Source organism: Schistocerca gregaria, chromosome 3 (genome assembly GCF_023897955.1).
Source record: "Schistocerca gregaria isolate iqSchGreg1 chromosome 3, iqSchGreg1.2, whole genome shotgun sequence".
Taxonomy (NCBI): Eukaryota; Metazoa; Arthropoda; class Insecta; order Orthoptera; family Acrididae; genus Schistocerca; species Schistocerca gregaria.
Genome location: NC_064922.1, coordinates 181,250,122 through 181,269,214, shown reverse-complemented (window position 1 = coordinate 181,269,214; position 19,093 = coordinate 181,250,122). Strand labels below are relative to the sequence as shown.

General features: G+C 43.9%; 1 protein-coding gene and 1 non-coding gene across 7 annotated transcripts in view; both read right to left on the bottom strand.

Annotated features, from left to right (window-relative positions):
• Positions 1–19,093, bottom strand: part of LOC126355976 (solute carrier family 22 member 7-like) — a 195,542-nt gene that overhangs the window by 90,393 nt on the left and 86,056 nt on the right. For all 6 annotated transcript variants that reach the window (XM_050006588.1, XM_050006587.1, XM_050006592.1 and 3 more), the window contains one exon: positions 15,425–15,582. In XM_050006588.1, coding sequence (XP_049862545.1) covers positions 15,425–15,582 — 158 coding nt within the window. The remainder of the gene's footprint in view (positions 1–15,424; positions 15,583–19,093) is intronic.
• Trnat-ugu (transfer RNA threonine (anticodon UGU)) lies at positions 9,782–9,855 on the bottom strand. The gene has a single exon. It is a non-coding gene; the product is annotated as a tRNA-Thr (tRNA).

Sequence of the window (19,093 nt, the reverse complement as noted above, 5' to 3'; positions counted from 1 at the left end):
CCCAGGTAAGGCACTGACAAAGCGAACCAATGGAGTTCAACCAACGCAATAATTGCCAGTGCTTGTGACTAAACAAAAGGGAACTAAAAGCTTATGATGGTGAGAACAATGGGCCATCATTACCAGATCGTCTCTCCATATTCTTATAAAATGTATGTACAAACTGATTTGTGTGTTGTGTATTACCTCACAAGAGGTCTTAACTTGTAAAAATCACTGTGTATTATATCAACATTACATTATAAAATGATGGATTGAGATCCGTAAACCAGTTCATTTTAGGGTAAGAGGGGTGCATTTCAGCCGAACAGCTTGTTCAACATGTCGCTCAGTATAGGGAAAGACAACGGCAACTAGCAATCATTTTGAGCACCTCTGTGCCAAGTATCATCACTGCCTTAACTTGGTTGTGTGTTGCTTACTTTCTGATCAGATGGAGAGCTAATTCCAAAAGGGAACCAAGGGTAGTCTAAGACCCAGTGCATTGGATACCGAGGGCGTGAGGTGAGTAGGTAAGGGGTTGATCGGACAGTGGTCCTCCAGTACGGAATTTTTACATTTTGTTTCATGTAATGTGTTTTAAGGGCACTAGGTCACATTTACGTTTTCTAGTAGTAAGGAAATATGAAATAGGTGCTGACCCAGACAAGTTAAGAACTAGTTAAGGGTCGACCCAGGGACTGGGTCTTTCCAAAAAGGGGGAATAATGTAGCGGCACCTCAGTTTAAGATAGGAAAGTTAGATTCGGTGCAACATTTCTGAGCACAAGTTAGAGCCAGGTGCGGGCCACATTGCAGTAAGTTACACTGAACAGCGGTTGCAAAGGAAGGAGTCGTCGAACCGCTGAAAAGAGTAAACACTGCAGTTTGCATGGCATAACTACAGACAGAAGGGGCCCACTGGCGCAACCCAATTGTGGTGCAAATGTGACTTGGAGCGGCACATTAGCAAAACAGAGGTGCACAGCCACATACAAATAGGTGTCGTTTTCCAACGAGATTCATTCAAGTGTGGCAGCTCTCCTGGATGACGAGGCATGTCACACCGCCGGCTACACGCAGCAACAGATGGAGTGCCAGTGTCCCAGTCCACGGCAGACCATTAGTTCGACCATCTGAGGCCGCCGCAGCGACCACAGCCAGCCAGTGGTGCGCTACTGTTTGGCTCGGTACCGCAGGCAGTCGTCTCGGCCCACAACAAACGCCGGAGACATCCCGAGATGAGGGTCACAGATTCGGACGCTGGATCGTGGGCGCTTGCCGCCGTAATCTCAGATATGCCAGTGACAAAGAAGCAACAGCGGGAATGGCCTACGGCTCCCGGCAGAGCAGCACGGAGACATCGAGGATGGTGGGCGCTGAGTCAGCTGCTGGTGCACCCATCCTGACATCATCAGAACTCAGCGGGCCAGTCAAGGCGAGCACGACACAGCATTGTATTGCACCGGCTGCTAGGTTGCTTCCTCAGCATTGCGGGGCCCAGTGACGCAGACAGAGGTGAACGAGGACACTGTAATTTGAAACAATAAATCATTTGGAAAGTGCTCACCGAATTTTAATACGGCACCTCCTGGCACCCACCCACTACATATGGTGTCTACCTACTACATTTGGTCATCTTGATACATTCTGTGACAGAAGTCGCCATTACACTACACTTTCATAAATGTGTCGCGGATCTGTTCCCCTCTGTGTTTTATTGTTTAGTTCTCTGTAGTAGATGCTTGTTTCCTGTATGAACTGTCTCTGGGTTTCGTACTGTTTTTGTTGCTGATTCATACTTTGCATTGTATAATCATCTTTTACTTCTTTAGGCAGTGCAGTATTTACCTCAGGTTTTGTGCTGTCGCATTCTACCAAGAACTACCCAGTTTCTATCAATAAATCCTGATAACTTGCAGTATAATGTCACTCCTATAACCGTTTGTGATCTTGCTTCTGTCTTATACCTGATAGTTTTGAATTTTCTCTGAAAACTTTTTTCCTGATTTTTCGCAGGTCTGTGTCACATGTTCTATGGTATTTACTGTCCACTTATTGGCAGAAATTTCTTGCTTTTTCGTCGTCCCTCACCCTCCTATTTAGTGATTTATTTTCCTTACATAGAACACACTTTATGGTATCATTAGAGTGCTCATTCCTTTCTAATGGTATGAGACGCCTCTCCATAATTCGTTCTTAAAATCCTTCTTTGTTAGGAGGATTTGATATGTGGAACATTCATCTCTGTTCCCCGTGTATTTTTACGTCTGTATTTACATGGCACACATACTGCCACTTGTTTGTTTTTAATGCCGTATTTTCTGATCTGACCTTTTTACTCACAATGTTCACAAATTACTAATTGTTTATCACAATGTTTTATGTTCTGCCAGATGACCAAGGTATTGGTGTTCAAAACACCTCCTCCTACTAGAAAGTCTTTCACTGAAGCCGAATGAAATCCAGGACATACTTTTTGTCGCTTTACGAGTGCTGTTATAACCTGAGGGCTCTCATTTCAGTAACCTGATGGACCACTTTTCTTTCCACTGGTTCTGTCCTGAATCGGACTGTAAAGCCGTTTCCGAAGGTTTCCTTGGGCAGTTCATCTTCAGGGTTTCTCAAGTGTATTGTGTCTTTCGGTGTCTTTGCATTTGTGTCCACTGGGATGTGGTACACAGTCATTAAAGGTCTCTTAATCTTAGGCTATTCACAAATGAGTTTCTCTTGCACCTTTTTGTTGTTGACTATCTTTTACGTGACCCTTCATGTAGCAATTTCGAAGACGATTACATTATCGGTTTGCTTGACCTTCTTCATACAAATTTTCTCTTTGGTCTGGTTCATTAAGTTCGTCAGCTTTTGTTGCACTTTCTTTTCCTCTTCATTTGTTCTTGACTTTATCAGCAAAATATTTTGTTCGATTGCTTGCTCTGTTGTGATTAGAGCTGCAGGAGCTGTTTTGCTTTCATCTCTACTGGGTCGCTCGGTTAGTACCACACATCTGCATGTTTTCTCTAGTTTTGTGAATATTCTCTCGTTTTATTATTGTAGGTGTTCCAAACTGCACTGCCAGTTAATAAAGCCTGCTTTATAGCGCATTGCGATATTTTTGCCAGTAATTCCACTTTTAGTTCGCTTGTTCTTGGGCTGTGTCGTATTTTGCCCAGAAAATTCATATTCAATAAATACCATCATGTCTTCATACAGCTGCTTCATATTGACTGGTTTTCTAACTGTAGCGTTTTTCCTTTCAGCGTTATTATTTGTTTTATCGTCGTCAACTGCCACCGTTTCTTTACGTGTAGTCGTGCTGACTACATCTGTTTGCCCATTTGATGTCGAGTGCAGTGCAAGGCCTCTCCACATTAAGAAAGTGGTGCTGGCCACTGGAATCTTAAGCGAAGCACACGTTCTGACTCGCCCGGAAAGTGTTCCATTAGGTTCAGGTATGGACCGTGGAAAGGCCAGTCCATTCCAGGAATGTTGCTGCCAACAAACGATTGCCTCATAGATGCTGCTTTGTGACAGGGTGCATTGTCGTGCTAATCCAAACAAATAACGTCTCCTAAGTGGCCCTGTACCATGCGCAGTACACGGTGCTGTTAAATGAGTTGATATGCTTCCGAATTTAGCGTTATTTTCTTAAGCGCAGGAAAAGCAGTAGACAGTAATTACAAAAAACATTGCCATGTCATAACACCAACTGCAGGGTTCTTTACTGTTGACACTACACATGATCTCAGGTAACGTTCATTAGTTTTTTGCCGAACGCAAACCCCTCCACTATATTGCCACAGGGTATCACGTGATTCATCACTCTAAACAATTCGAGCGGCGTCGCTCTTTACGCGGCCTAGGGCATTTCGGTCGTCAAACATACATCTGTGAGTGGCCATTGTTATCACGAAGGGGCGGCAGCCGAGTGGTTAGCGTTCAAGCTCTGTAATCACTGCCTCGCTGGATCGAGTCCCGTTCGTCAGTTTTTTTTATTTTCAACACAGTTCTTTTCTTTACTATTTATATAACAATTGATAAAATGGGAAGAATACGTGTAATCGGATGAACGTTTATTAAATTTACAATGTCATTTGGCAGTCTACAAATTTTTAATATCACAAATAATATAATAGTCATAACTATCGACAAACTACCAAACGCATAAAGTGATACTGAAAATGTATGCTTGTCCGTGATTTGAGAAATCCGTTATACCTGGAAGGAGCCCGAAACGACTTGTTACCTCCAAGTTTTGACCGGCACAGACGGCTTAATCGTCTCTTTCGACATTACGAGTACAAGTTGCAGGATGGTATTTTTCGTACAAACATGTAAAGTTAAACGGCACCAGCTGCGTTGAATAAATGCTATGCTTCCGCATACGCAAGGTCTTTTGAGGTTTAAGAACAATAAACCTCGTTAACATTTTCAAATACCTCTTTCGGCCGATAATTTTGAAGCAAACCATGCATAACGCAGTATTTCCTCAAATATCGGAGCTGATAATTCGTCATGCAGTATCGAGTGTATTTTAATAGCGTCTTCAAGAGAAGCACTTTCTCGTTCTCTTTCGATGAAATACGATCAATTTTGAAGACACGGACCGGCATACAATTTCAGTATCACTTTATGCGTTTTGTCGTTTACTAGTTGATAGTTATGAATATTATATTATTTGTGATAATAAAAATTTGTAGACTGCCAGAGAAGATTGTAAATTTAACAAAAGTTCATCAGTTTACACGTATTTTTCCCATTATATCAACTGTAATATAAATAGTAAAGAAAATGACTGTGTTGAAAATAAAAAAAAACTGACGAACGGGACACGATCCTTCGATGCAATGATTACGAGGCTTGAACGCAAACTAATTTTTTTTAACCGCTTTTTTTTTATTTCACAGAAACAGTAACAAAAATGGATACAGTGAAATTACATAAATAAGGTGACAGATAATTGCAGTCATTCATTACAGCATTCGAAGAATGAGTCTTTAGCAGTAGCACAATTTAGCACCTTCACTGTCACCTTCAGCTGGTGTCAGTCCAGGAGCACATTTTCTTCTTCTGCAGCTGGTTCCTCATCATTATTTCCCAGACCCAAATTAATCATTCAGTAAATCCTTGACGTGTGTTCCTTCCAGGGTAAATTACGTGGACAGAAGAGCAGTCCCGAACAGCGACATCGCAAAGTCCTTCACTGCCTTGTTATTTTTGTCAGTTCCAGCCTTCTAAACGCATCCATAGGAAGTTCAAGATCTTCCTCTATATCAGACGCCAGATGTTTGTCGTCATATTCTAGTATCTGCTGTACTATTGATTTTTTTTTCGTGCGTGAGATCAGGGTCGGGAACGTGACCCAACCCATTCCTTCTCTACTAGGAATCCAGTTCCTAACCTATACCCATTCAGTTGAAGACAATTCGGAGCATGTTACCATATTTCTTGTTGTGATTCTTATATTTAAGTATTTTCTCGAATTAATTTCCCATACACATCTTGTATTCAATATGTTCATAACTTGTATATTTGCTCATTAACCAAATCACTGCGTTATTTTTGCCTGAGCGTAGTAACTTTCTTCTGGTCTAAAGAAAATATTAGTCGGTACATTGTTTGCTGAAGTTCTTGTTATTTGAGCAACTTTCTCCCTAGTTCACCTGCAGTTGGTAATCCGATTTCCAGATGTGTAACGATGAGGCACACTATCAACGAGGTGGCATTTTCTGCAGAGGTTAGTGTCACTTAACCGATGGCAAAGAGACGCTCATTAATGCTGATGATGTTATTGACTACCGTGTACCACGCTGTTCTCACTATCAGACGAAAGAACATCACTACTGATGTTTTTCCAGACCACATTCCATGCTATTCCAGCACATATAGATTCTATGTTATTTTTCCTTTCATGTTTCCATCTTTCAGCTAAAATCGCCTTTGCTGTAACGTTTTTGGAGTTTAAAAGCCTTCTGCTGAGATAACTTCGTACAAGATTATACTCCCTAATGTGTTTTAGCTTGAAACTTATTTTTTGTATATTTATCTGCGGCTCTACACTTTCTGGCCTGACAATATCGTATAGTTTTGCTGTAATGCACCCTGGATCATTACACACTATGCTGCATGTTCGTTTGACATACAATGTCTTCGCTTTAGACTTGATATCGGTTAGACCCATTCCTACATTGCTTGGATCCAAAACTGCTGTCTTCACTGGCACTCGAAACAATTCCACTTTCCACAATAACTTTGCTAAGGTGGACATGATCGTCTTCGCCACCATTGATGGAATGGGGAGAACCTGTGCTATGTAGTAGGCCTTGGATAAAATATAGGTTGATAAACACTATTCTCTGGAACTGGTCTAAGCTACGTTGACACTTTTCAATCAAAGCTCCCTTGATTTTTCTTGCCACCTCCCGGCAATTTATTGCTATCATTTTTAAAAGGTGAGTTGTCAATGCCATTCCAAGAGCTTTGTGTTCATTAATATGGTTCGCCCACTCAATGCGCAAGTTAGCAAGCCGCTTTATATTTAGAAATTTACTTTTGTTTTTATTTACCCTCGCAACTGATGCGGAACAGTATTTTGCAACTAACATCTCTAGTTGTGTCACATCTGTTTGGTCTCAGATGATTACGCCTACATCGTCGGCTACCACCACTTTATGGTAAAAATGGCCACTCAGAGGTATATATTGGACGACCGAAATTTTCTTGCTATTTTCTCAATAACGCTTGAGAAGTACGCGCTACTGCTTACACATTTTGTTGGCCTCGTGGAGTACTACGAGTGTACGAAGTTTGCAGTAAATCCGCGTTCCAAACGTTGTGGCCTCCCCTTGTTAGTACAGATGTGTGTGGCTTCGGAAAATCAGCTCGACCACTACATTGCATTCTATTTTACACCCTACGGAGAGTAATTGTGCTAGTGGGACTGCTGGCAGCACTTTGGGACTGAAGAATGATTCTTTGCACTGATTTCATTCGGTTTTCTGACAACCATCCTCTGCAATGTTCGAAGGTACCCGCCCATCATTACGTGTGGTCTGATACGTATCGTCCGCCTACCCTTTGCTTTAGCTCTAGCTGTGTCTTCGCGACTGCTTTTCACAGTCAGATAGCCAACAGTCGACCTCGCAGCTGTAGGAGGGTTGGCATGTCTCTGATGGATTTGTTATTCAGGTGACATCCGACAGCTAGTCCACGTTCATAGTCACTGAGCTCTCGTGACTCACCCAGTTGTTGTTCATGTATCTCTACTACTTATACACTCCTTTTTATACTGGCGGGGCCCGCCTCTGGTGACATCTAGTAGTCAACTCCGCATTACGTCGGGGAGTCTGGATACTTTTCATCATGTAATGTATATCACGAGGCATCTTGATGACAGGATTCCGTCTGTATGTATGTCCTAAGGGTTTCATTTTGTACCGAAAATTGTAGTTTAGGTAATAATGTGGATATCAAGCAGAAAAATAAAGCTCCTATAGCATCTGAATAATAGCTGGAAACATCTCTGGTTGGATGTCACACAGAAAAGTAAAGCTTCATTAGTATCTGAGTAACAGTGGGAAGCCGTCCGCTGTGGCCGAGTTGATTCTAGGCGCTTCAGTCCGGAACCGTGCTGCTGCTACGGTCACAGCTTCGAATCCTCCCTCGGGCATGGATGTTTGTGATGTCCTTAGGTTCAAACGGCTCTGAGCACTATAGGACTTAACATCTGAGGTCATCAGTCCCCTAGAACTTAGAACTACTTAAACCTAACTAACCTAAGGACATCACACACATTCATGCCCGAGGCAGGATTCGAACCTGCGACCGTAGCGGTCGCGTGGTTCCAGAGTGAAGCGCCTAGAACCGATCGGCCACCAGCGGCCGGCGATGTCCTTTCGTTAATAAGGTTTAAGTAGTTCTTAGTTCGGGGGGACTGATAACCTTAAATGTTAAGTCCCATAGTGCTTAAAGCCATTTGAACCATTTCAACAACGGGCAACATCTTTGCCAAACAGGTTGTGCCGCGAGGTTCTGTTAATAGAATCTGTGCTTGTGAGTGGAGTGCAGTCTGGGACAGAGATGTTTTTCAGGCCGTGCTGTGTCCCGGCGGTAATTTTCTTATATTATTTTTCACTTATGGAGAGGTATTTTGTAAATTCATCCAGAAGACTTCAAAAGGCACTCTAATAGCTCATTTGCCGAGACATCTAAGCGTAATAATTAATTTGGTCAGGGATTTAGAATTGGAAATTTTTATGATAACGTAACAATGTGTGAGTTACTGATTTTTCTTCAAAGCTGGATAGCATGAGTGTTTGTAAGAAAGTAAAGAGAATTTGTTCAGGCTTTTCCACTATTAATGCCAAGTGAAATTTTATCATTTCCAGTGTTAAAATATTTTTTCTTAGTCACGCAAAGTTTTATTAATACAGTTACTTTATTGTTTTTCCATCAATCAGGATTCGTCTCTTTATTTCAGGTTTCACATACATAATTTTTCTTTCTCGAGTTTCTCAGTAACAGAACTTTTATTGACAATGATCATTGCAGTAGTGAGATTTATTAACACAGAAATTTTGTGGATGTCTCCACAGTTTAAAGCACACATTGCGTATCGCGTACCTAATATTTTGAATTTTTAGTTTCTAATTAGTACAGCAGCAGCAGCAGCCGCAATAGTTTGGACAAAGCAGGAGTACAGAGTTAATTCATTGTGCAAACAGGAAGCGCATTTATAATTTTCGTGTGATACAACTGACATTTCAACAGTGACATACTTTTCGGATAGGCATTTTGGGTAGTTACTTATATTTCATGCTTTGCTCGCAGTCAGATCGCTTGCATTATTACTAACAGGGCAGTTTTCTTATATTTAACAGGGCAGACTCTCCTCTCACCTGGAGTGCAGCAGTATGCAGTTTAATGTTGTATATCTCATTAATTTTCATATTGCTGATCACTTTTCAAGAATTACGAAATTACTTACGAACACACATACGAGGATAACTGTTTCTCTAATCACGACTTCAAAAAATTGTTCAAATGGCTCTGAGAACTATGGTACTCAACATCCCAGGTCATCAGTCCCCTAGAACTTAGAACTACTTAAACCTAACTAACCTAAGGACATCACACACATCCATGCCCGAGGCAGGATTCGAACCTGCGACCGTAGCGGTCGCGAGGTTCCAGTCTGAAGCGCCTAGAACCGCTCTGCCAAACTGGCCGGCGATGACGAGTTCAACTTCACAATAAAACACAGTGACAAAATACCACTAAGTATATCTGTGCCTTGCCTTACAACAAAAACTAATTAGCTACTTTCAGTGTGTATGTTTGTGCGTGTACTCGCGAGCGTGCTACATATCCGGCTCAACTGATTTTCGTATTACCAAGGATACTTGCCTTTTGGACTGGACATGGTTAGGATTTCACAAAACCGTCATAAAAATATGGAGTGAGCAACAGTGGCCGGTCGAATTGTCGTAGAAATGTCTACCATCATCCGTCATTTTAGAAAAATTTATTTAGGATACAAGTTTAAACGCCTCAGAAGGGTTTTCTTCAGGCCCCAAGATATTGAAAGTAACAGAATTCCAGTCGTATATCCACATAACACAGCAACCAGTGTAGCAACTGGATTCCATAGACTTATATAAATATGGTGTCCGTTCTTTCGGACATGTCTGAAGGAACAGACACACATTGATGAACTGCAGCCGTCTTGAACGAAATTTGAATTATATATTAATACCTTCAGCTGCTGACGGGCGTTGATATCAATGGGGACAGGTGAAGATGTGTGCCCCGACCGGGACTCGAACCCTGGATCTCCTGCTTACATGGCAGAAGCTGTATCCACCTGAGCCACCGAGGCCACAGAGGATAGTGCGACTTCAGGGAGTATCTCGGGCACGCCTCGCGCGAGACGCACATTCTCACCTTGTATGTCCACACACTACATTCGTAGTGTCCCTACCCAACACAATTACTCGTTGAAGACATTCCAAATTCCGTAAGAGTTCGGGTAATATGTTTGCATTCGCACAGAAGAGGAAGGTCATGGCCGGTATTGCCAAAACTATATACTTAAATGGATATGGTGTGTTGGATATGGACACTATCAATGTAGTGTGTGGACATACAAAGTGAGAATGTGGGTCTCTCGGGAGGCGTGAGCGAGATAGGCTCTGCAGTCGCACTATCCTCTGTGCCCTCGGTGGCTGGCCGGCCGCGGTGGTCTTGCGGTTCTAGGCGCGCAGTCCGGAACCGTGCGACTACTACGGTCGCAGGTTCGAATCCTGCCTCGGGCATGGATGTGTGTGATGTCCCTAGGTTAGTTAGGTTTAAGTAGTTCTAAGTTCTAGGGGACTAATGACCACAGCAGTTGAGTCCCATAGTGCTCAGAGCCATTTGAACCATTTGAACCCTCGGCGGCTCAGATGGACGCCGGTTGGCTTCTGTAATAAAAAAAACTGAGTGAAAGGATCAACAAACGAATTTGAATGGAGGTCGTTGTGACGTCCGCAACGACCAAAACACAAAAAAAGATGGATAGAGCGCCTGCCATGTAAAGCAGGAGATCCCGGATTCGAATCCCGGTCGGAGCACACATTTTTACCTGTCCCCGTTGATATATATCAACGCCCGTCAGCAGCTGAAGGTAGTAACATATAATTCAAAAAGGATTCCATAGAAGTCTTTCATGTAACAGCTACTGCCGAACAGTTCGAAAGACTTCTACGGTATCAAGTTACTGCGGTGGTTGCTGTATTATGTACGTATACGACAGGAACATTCCGGAAATTCGATGTCTTGGGGCCTGAAGTAGACGCTATTGAGATTTTTAGACTAGTGGCTTAAATAAAGGTTTTCGAAAATAGCGGTTTGTGGTAAATATGTCCACAACGGTTAATATTTGTTCTTGTAACTACGTATCTTGCACTTGTGGATGTTTTAGAACTGAAATGTGTTGCATCCAGAGCATAACACATGGAGGGTTCTAGGAGTGTGACACAACTACGTTCTGTGTCGTGTCTGTAGCGTTCCTAGTTGATGATTGTTTCAACAACTGTTACAAATCGAGCTCTTCGAGTGGTGTTTGCAGATAAATAAAATTGTCACAAAATGTGTGTCTACTTCTACCTTTATATGAGCCCCTGAGAACCAGAGTGGTCTAAGACAAATAAAATTAGTTCTGAGTTACACCACTCAGTTTACGCAAAATGCATGGAAATTTGTTGCGGTGTAACGATAACTCGCAACTGAGCCACTTGAGATCTCCAAACATATTCATCCTCTCACGCCATAGTGAAGTACGTTCTTGGGAACAGTGGTATAACTGAAGCGGCGAGGCCACATGGTCTTGTTGTTCTGTAAATTTTTGCTTGTTTGTTTCCGCTCTAAAATCAAAAAGGCATTGTAACAGTGTCAGTAACTATGAGTATTGTTTTCTTTGTTTAGATCTGTAATGTCCAGTTGCTATTAAAGTAGAAATTGTATTTATAAGGGAAGTTTGCACTCCATGTTGAAGTCTAGGTTAAAACCTACACTAGTCAAGCAGTGATGTCTCACATTAAATGCATAAACCATAATACACATCTGTCTCAACATCGACACCGAGGCAAGAAAGGAAAGACATGATCACAATTCTGCCGTACATCCGTCCAGTGCAACCAACTGACATCTGCAAGTTCGGCTCAGGAATCTGAACACGGACATGTTGACGCTTTGGCAGAGGAAGATGGTGTATATGGTGAAACAGAATAAACAGGATACATTGCTGAGCTATTAGACAGACTCAGTAGGTAACATTCTGGTGGTTAAGAAGAATAATGCAATTATTTTAACCGAATTTCTTAGAGAGAAGTGAATAATGGGAGAAAAAAATGCAAACTCACATTAATTGTATGACATCATATTTATGTTTCATAAATAAATCGCAGTTACCGAGATTAAAACACAGCGTATTCCTACTCAGGTATTCAGCTCCATAGTAACGTGCGAAAAATTGATTTCTAACACTTTGGCTCTCAGCGAATCATATCACATCTACATTTGCGAATAGGATTAAACTTTGTGTGCGGCGTGCACTGGTGACAATGAAAACTTGTGTCGTGCCGGGACTCGAACGCGGATCTCTCACTTTACGCTGGCGGTCGCCTCGACCGTCTGGGCCACGTGAGCGTTGACCCCAATGCACAATGGAGACATAGTTTAATCCACATTTCTTACTGCTGACCATCGCTGCAGTGTGTATTGCACCAGACACGCATGCATGTTGAGGGACACTGCACAGCACATTACAACAACTCAGGCACTGCTGTTTAGAACTTGTACCTTTATCACGAGTGAAACAATATGTTACCTTACAACTGTTATCATTATGATGGAAACGGCCTATTTAATGGCTTACATTGATAATTCTGCCAGAAACAAAACCAAAGACAAGCGTGAACAGTGTGCTGTTGTAGCCTGATATCGAAGAGTCTGGCCCGCATTGAACGGTTTCATCAACAGAACGTACCAGTGATTGAACACTTCGCGCTACAGTTATCTGGGCTGGAGTGAAGGTACTTTCCTTGCAATTCAGGTGCAAGGGCAGACAGCTTAATGAACGTCTAAATACTCGCCAGAAGCGATGATCTGTGTCTGAAGATTTTTATGTCGTGCCGGGACTCACCTTGCGTGCAAGCACAACTGGGACCATAGCATCAGAAACGAAAGAAGAATCCAAACGGTAGAAGTTCTGACGAGGAGAGGATCGTGTATTGATGTCAGTATGGTAAAGGTACACAGACATTAAGCAGCTACTAAGAAGTAAAAATGTGAAAGAGCGGAGAGAAAGGCTATGGTAACACTGGATATCGATGGAAAAAGTAAAGATAGAAAAATGAAATTAATAATGTACAATACCCGTTTAGAGATAGATCAAACATGGAGCAGAAATATCAGTGATCTGTACAATACACATAAAAACGAATGTAAGAAGCGAGAGTGAAGAAAACCACGCACACCACCGGTATCTGAAAGGTACCAGGTACCATCACCAAAGCAGAAACGCTCTATACTGAGTACAATGGTACATTGGGCGGAGCTCGTATCAAGAGCTGATAATCAGTGAAAGGAGCTCAACCAGGTACGCAACGTATTGAAGGAGAACGGCTGCAGTAATAGATATGGAAAGCCATCTTTCTGGAGGAACATTAGCAAGAAGACACCTGAAGAGCACTGAAAAATCTTTGGTTTTTGCCGTTCTGTGTCCCAGTAACAGGAAATAGTAACCGGTTCCCAAAGGCGCATGAAATCGTTTCGGTCTTCAGGGCTCCAGCAAAAATTCGACAGCTCATGAGCCCTCTGAAAGACGATGTAAGCCTTCCAACGCAAGGCGCGTATACAATGCCGTCTAGTTGAGGGCACATTTACGTCGGATACACTGTATGTACCATTAAACAGCGCCTAGTGGAACACGAGAGGTGTTACCACCTGCGGTATCCTGAGAAATCACCGACAGCAGGAAACAGAAAATGTACAATGAATTGCATTCGACAAGACATCTGTTATTAAACGGATCAATAGTTTCTGGAGTAGCGTCATAAACGACTGACAACACCCTTAATAAAGACTCAGCTCTGCAGCTGAACACAGCTTGGAATCCAGCCTCTGGAAGGCTCAAAGGGGATCGCAACGATAAAATTACCATATAAGGCACAGCAGTGACTAGCAGTGTTTTCGCAGAAGGTAGCTTGGCCACATAAGGGCAGCAGCAGCGTTCACACGACATTCAGTGCCTCGCCAACTATACTCGTGCTCATAAATTAAGGATAAATGCAGAACGGGGTGCCACACAACGTGGCACTAGACAAAACTGGCCCTAATAGCATAGGCACTTATGGAACACACACGAGACAGATCTGTAAGTGCACGGTATTGGTGATAAGTTGAGAAAACCGCTCCGAAACACATGTGCTACAAAGCGCCACTGTTTCCTGCGCATGTACCCCCACATCAATATGGGATATGATCACAGTGCACACGTACACAGGCCGCACAAAGGGTTAATATACTCTGGATAAGGTAGTCGAGCAGCTGCAGGGGTATAGCCTCCCATTCTTTCACCAGTGCCTGTCGGAACTCCTGCAAAGTCCTAGGAGTTTGAAGACGTGTAGCAACAGGTCGACCACGAGGAGGGTTTAGGTATGGAGAACAGGCAGGCCGCTCCATTTGTCTGATACCTTCTGTTGTACTCCTGCACGATAGGAGCTGGTTGGCGCCGTGCATTATCATCCATCAGGAGGTAGGTGGGACCCACTGCACGCACCACTGAAAAGGCGAACATACTGGTGCAAAATGACGCCCCAATACACCTGATCTCTTACAGTTCCTCTGTCAAAGACATGCAGGGGTGTATGCGCATAAATCATAACCCCATCACACACCATCGAACCACGACCTCCATACAGGTCCGTTTCAAGGACATTAAGGGGTTGGTATCTGGTTCCTGGTTCACGCCAGATGAAAATACGGCGGGAATCACTGTTCAGACTATACCTGGACGTCCGTGAACATAACCTGGGACCACTGTTCCAGTGACCATGTACTGTGTTCTTGACACCAGGCTTTACGGGCTCTCCTGTGACCAGGGGTCAGGGGAATTAACCTTGCAGGTCTCCGGGCGAATAAACCATGTCTGTTTAGTCGTCTGTAGACTGTGTGTCTGGAGACAACTGTACCGGTAAGGTCCCGAGCAAGGCTACATGCAGTACTCCGTGGCCATCTGTGGGCACTGAAGGCGAGATATCGGTCTTCTTTCATGTTGTGCACTGTGGACGTCCGTACTGTAGCGCCTGGACACGTTTCCTGCCTGCTGGAATAGTTGCCATAATCTTGAGATCACACTTGGTGGCACACAGAGGGCCCGTGATACGACCTGCTGTGTTTGACCATCCTCCAGTCGCCCTAGTACTCTACCCCTCATAACGTCATCAATATGTGCCCTTCGAGCCATTTTCAACACACCATTAGCACGTCTGAACACGTCTGCACACTTACTCGCAGCCCCGTACTCTGAAATGCACCAACATACGTCTGTGTATGTGGACTGCTGCCAGCGCCACCGAGCGCCGACCGCAGGTCAAAAGAACCAGCATGGTCATACCCCGAGGTCATTTAAGGCCGCAAACCGCGAACCAGAGCATTGGTTCACCATGTATCAGCATTATCCTTAATTTATGAGCATGAGTGTAGTTCTCGGCTCGAAGCTCCTGGACATATGACCACGTGGCCCGGATGGAAGCTAGAGAAAAGTTATCAAGGAAAAAAAGAGTAAAGAATCAGAGGAAGTCCTCTGTCAGAGTAGTTTCCCGTTTTTTCATGAAAAACACATTTTAAGGTTTTTCTAAACGTCGCTCTCGCGATGCTGCAACACATTGTTTCCCCCTACTCACCTACAGATATCGAACACTCCAGCATGACGCCTGCAGCGCCCCCCACCAGCGACTCCACCACGACGAACAACGGGAGCAGAGACGGCGTGTATAGCATCGCCACCCTGCTGACGACGTGCATCACCACGCAGGCCAACTGCAGCGGGCGACGTCCGTACCTGCAACCAGCGTATATCCGCTTGTTTCACCAAAATTCCATTTCCCAGATTTTTTCTGTAAAATGTGTCAAGACACAAAGGAATTGAGTACATTAGCTGCCATCCTCGCCGTAATTATACACTACAGGCCATTAAAAGTGCTACACCAAGGAGAAATGCAGATGATAAACCAATATTAATACTAGAACTAACATGTGATTACATTTTCACGCGTTTGGGTACATAGATCCTGAGAAATCAGTACCCAGAACAACCACCTCTCGTCGTAATAAAGGCCGTGATACGCCTGGGCATTGAGTCAAACACAGCTTGGATGGCGTGTACAGGTACAGCTGCCCATGAAGCTTCAACACGACACCACAGTTCATCAGGAGTAGTGACTGGCATATTGTGACGAGCAAGTTGCTCGGCCACCATTGACCAGACGTTTTCAATTGGTGAGAGATCTGAAGAATGTGCTGACCACGGCGGCAGTCGAACATTTTCCGTATCCAGAAAGGCCCGTACAGGACCCGCAACATGCGGTCGTGTATTACCTTGTTGAAGTTTAGGGTTTCGCAGGAATCGCATAGCCACGGGTCGTAACATATCTAAAATGTAACGTAACCGTTCGACGTGCCGTCAATGCGAACAAGAGGTGACCGAGACGTATAACCAATGGCACCCCATACCATCTCGCTGGGTGATACGCCAGTATGGCATCCAATGTACGTTCACCGCGATGTCGTCAAACACGGATGCGACCATCAAGATGCTGTAAACAGAACCCGGATTCGTCCGAAAAGATGACGTTTTGCCATTCGTGCACCTAGGTTCGTCGTTGAGTACACCGTCGCAGGCGCTCCTGTCTGTGATGCAGCGTCAAGGGTAACCGCAGCCATGGTCTCCAAGCTGATAGTCCATGCTGCTGCAAACGTCGTCGAACTATTCGTGCAGATGGTTATTGTCTTGCAAACGTCCCCATCAGTTGACCCAGGGACCGAGACGTGGCTGCACGATCCATTACAGCCATGCCGGTTAGGTGCCTACGGAGAGCTGGGGTGCAAATTTCTCGAACTCCGCTATCGGGTGGAGAAATGTGGGGTCCTCCTGAATAGGTCAGGCGTGCACTACACGCCGCAAGCGGCTACAAGAGTAGCGGAGTACGTGTGGAGTGCACATGGAGGATTTTTAGGTTAGAGAATTCCCTCCCTAGGCCCGACAAGATGCCTCCTGAGACGCGGCAAGGTAGGAGTAGGCAAAATGCAACAGGGAATAACAATATTAATGTGCTAATAGTAAACTGCAGGAGCGTCTATAGAAAGGTCCCAGAACTGCTCTCATTAATAAACGGTCACAACGCCCATATAGTACTAGGGACAGAAAGTTGGCTGAAACCAGAAGTAAACAGTAATAAAATTCTAAACTCAGATTGGAATGTATACCGCAGAGACAGGCTGGACAATGAAGGGGGTGAAGGGGGAGGCTTGTTTATAGCTATAAGAAGTGCAATAGCATCGAAGGAAATTGACGGAGATCCGAAATGTGAAATGATTTGGGTGAAGGTCACGGTTAAAGCAGGCTCAGACATGGTAATTGGATGTCTCTATAGGCCTCCGGGCTCAGCAGCTGTTGTGGGTGAGCACCTGAAGAATAGTTTGGAAAATATTTCGAGTAGATTTCCCCATCATGTTATAGTTCTGAGTGGAGATTTTAATTTGCCGGATACAGACTGGGGGACTCAAACGTTCATATCGGGTGGCAGGGAAAAAGAATCCAGTGAAATTTTTTTAAGTGCTTTATTCGAAAACTATCTTGAGCAGTTAAACAGAGAACCGACTCGTGGCGATAACATATTAGACCTTCTGGTGACAAACAGACCCGAACTATGTGAAACAGTTAATGCAGCACAGGGAATCAGCGATCATAAAGCGGTTACTGCATCGATGATTTCAGCCGTAAATAGAAATATTAAAAAAGGTAGGAGGATTTTTCTGTTTAGCAAAAGTGACAAAAAGCAGATTACAGAGTACCTGACGGCTCAACACAAAAGTTTTGTCTCAAGTACAGATAGTGTTGGGGATCAGTGGACAAAGTTCAAAACCATCGTACAATATGCGTTAGATGAGTATATGCCAAGCAAGATATTAAGAGATGGAAAAGAGCCACCGTGGTACAACAACCGAGTTAGAAAACTGCTGCGGAAGCAAAGGGAACTTCACAGCAAACATAAACATAGCCAAAGCCTTGCAGACAAACAAAAATTACGCGAAGCGAAATGTAGTGTCAGGACGGGTATGCGAGGGGCGTTCAATGAATTAGAAAGTAAAGTTCTATGTACTGACTTGGCAGAAAATCGTAAGAAATTTTGGTCTTATGTCAAAGCGGTAGGTGGATCAAAACAAAATGTCCAGACACTCTGTGATTGCACTGTAGTTCCTTCTCTAGATTGTCGCACAGATGACAAAATGGTAGATATCGAAATAGACGACAGAGGGATAGAGAAACAATTAAAATCGCTTAAAAGAGGAAAGGCCGCTGGACCTGATGGGATACCAGTTCGATTTTACACAGAGTACGTGAAGGAACTTGCCCCCCTTCTTGCAGCGGTGTGCCGTAGGTCTCTAGAAGAGCGTAGCGTTCCAAAGGATTGGAAAAGGGCACATGTCATCACCGTTTTCAAAAAGGGATGTCGAAGATAGAGAAGATCCAACGGAGAGAAGCGCGCGTCGTTACAGGATCATTTAGTAATCGCGAAAGCGTTACGGAGATGATAGATAAACTTCAGTGGAAGACTCTGCAGGAGAGACGTTCAGTTGCTCCGTACGGGCTTTTGTTAAAGTTTCGGGAACATACCTTCACCGAAGAGTCAAGCAGTATATTGCTCCCTCCTACGTATATCTCGCGAAGAGACCATGAGGATAAAATCAGAGAGATTAGAGCCCACACAGAATCATACCGACAATCCTTCTTTCCACGAACAATACGAGACTGGAATAGAAGGGAGAACCGATAGAGGTATTCAGGGTACCCTCCGCCACACACCGTCAGATGGCTTGCGGAGTATGGATGTAGATGTAGATGTAGATCTTGACTGCTAGTGATACGAGGCTGTTCGGATCCAGCACTGCGTTCTGTATTACCGTCCTGAACCCACCGATTCCATATTCTGCTAACAGTCATTGGATCTCGACCAACGCGAGCAGCAATGTCGCGATACTATAAACCGCAATCGCGATAGGCTACAATCCGACCTTTATCAAAGTCGTAAACGTGATGGTACGCATTTCTCCTCCTTGCAGGAGACATCACAACAACGTTCCAATAGGCAACGCCGGTCAACTGTTGTTTGTGTATGAGAAATCGGTTGGACATTTTCCTCATGTCAGAACGTTGTAGGTGTCGCCACCGGCGCCAACCTTGTGTGAATGCTCTGAAAAGCTAATCATTTGCATATCTCAGCATCTTCTTCCTGTCGGTTAAATTTCGTGTCTGTAGCACGTCGTCTTCGTGGCGTAGCAATTTTAATGGC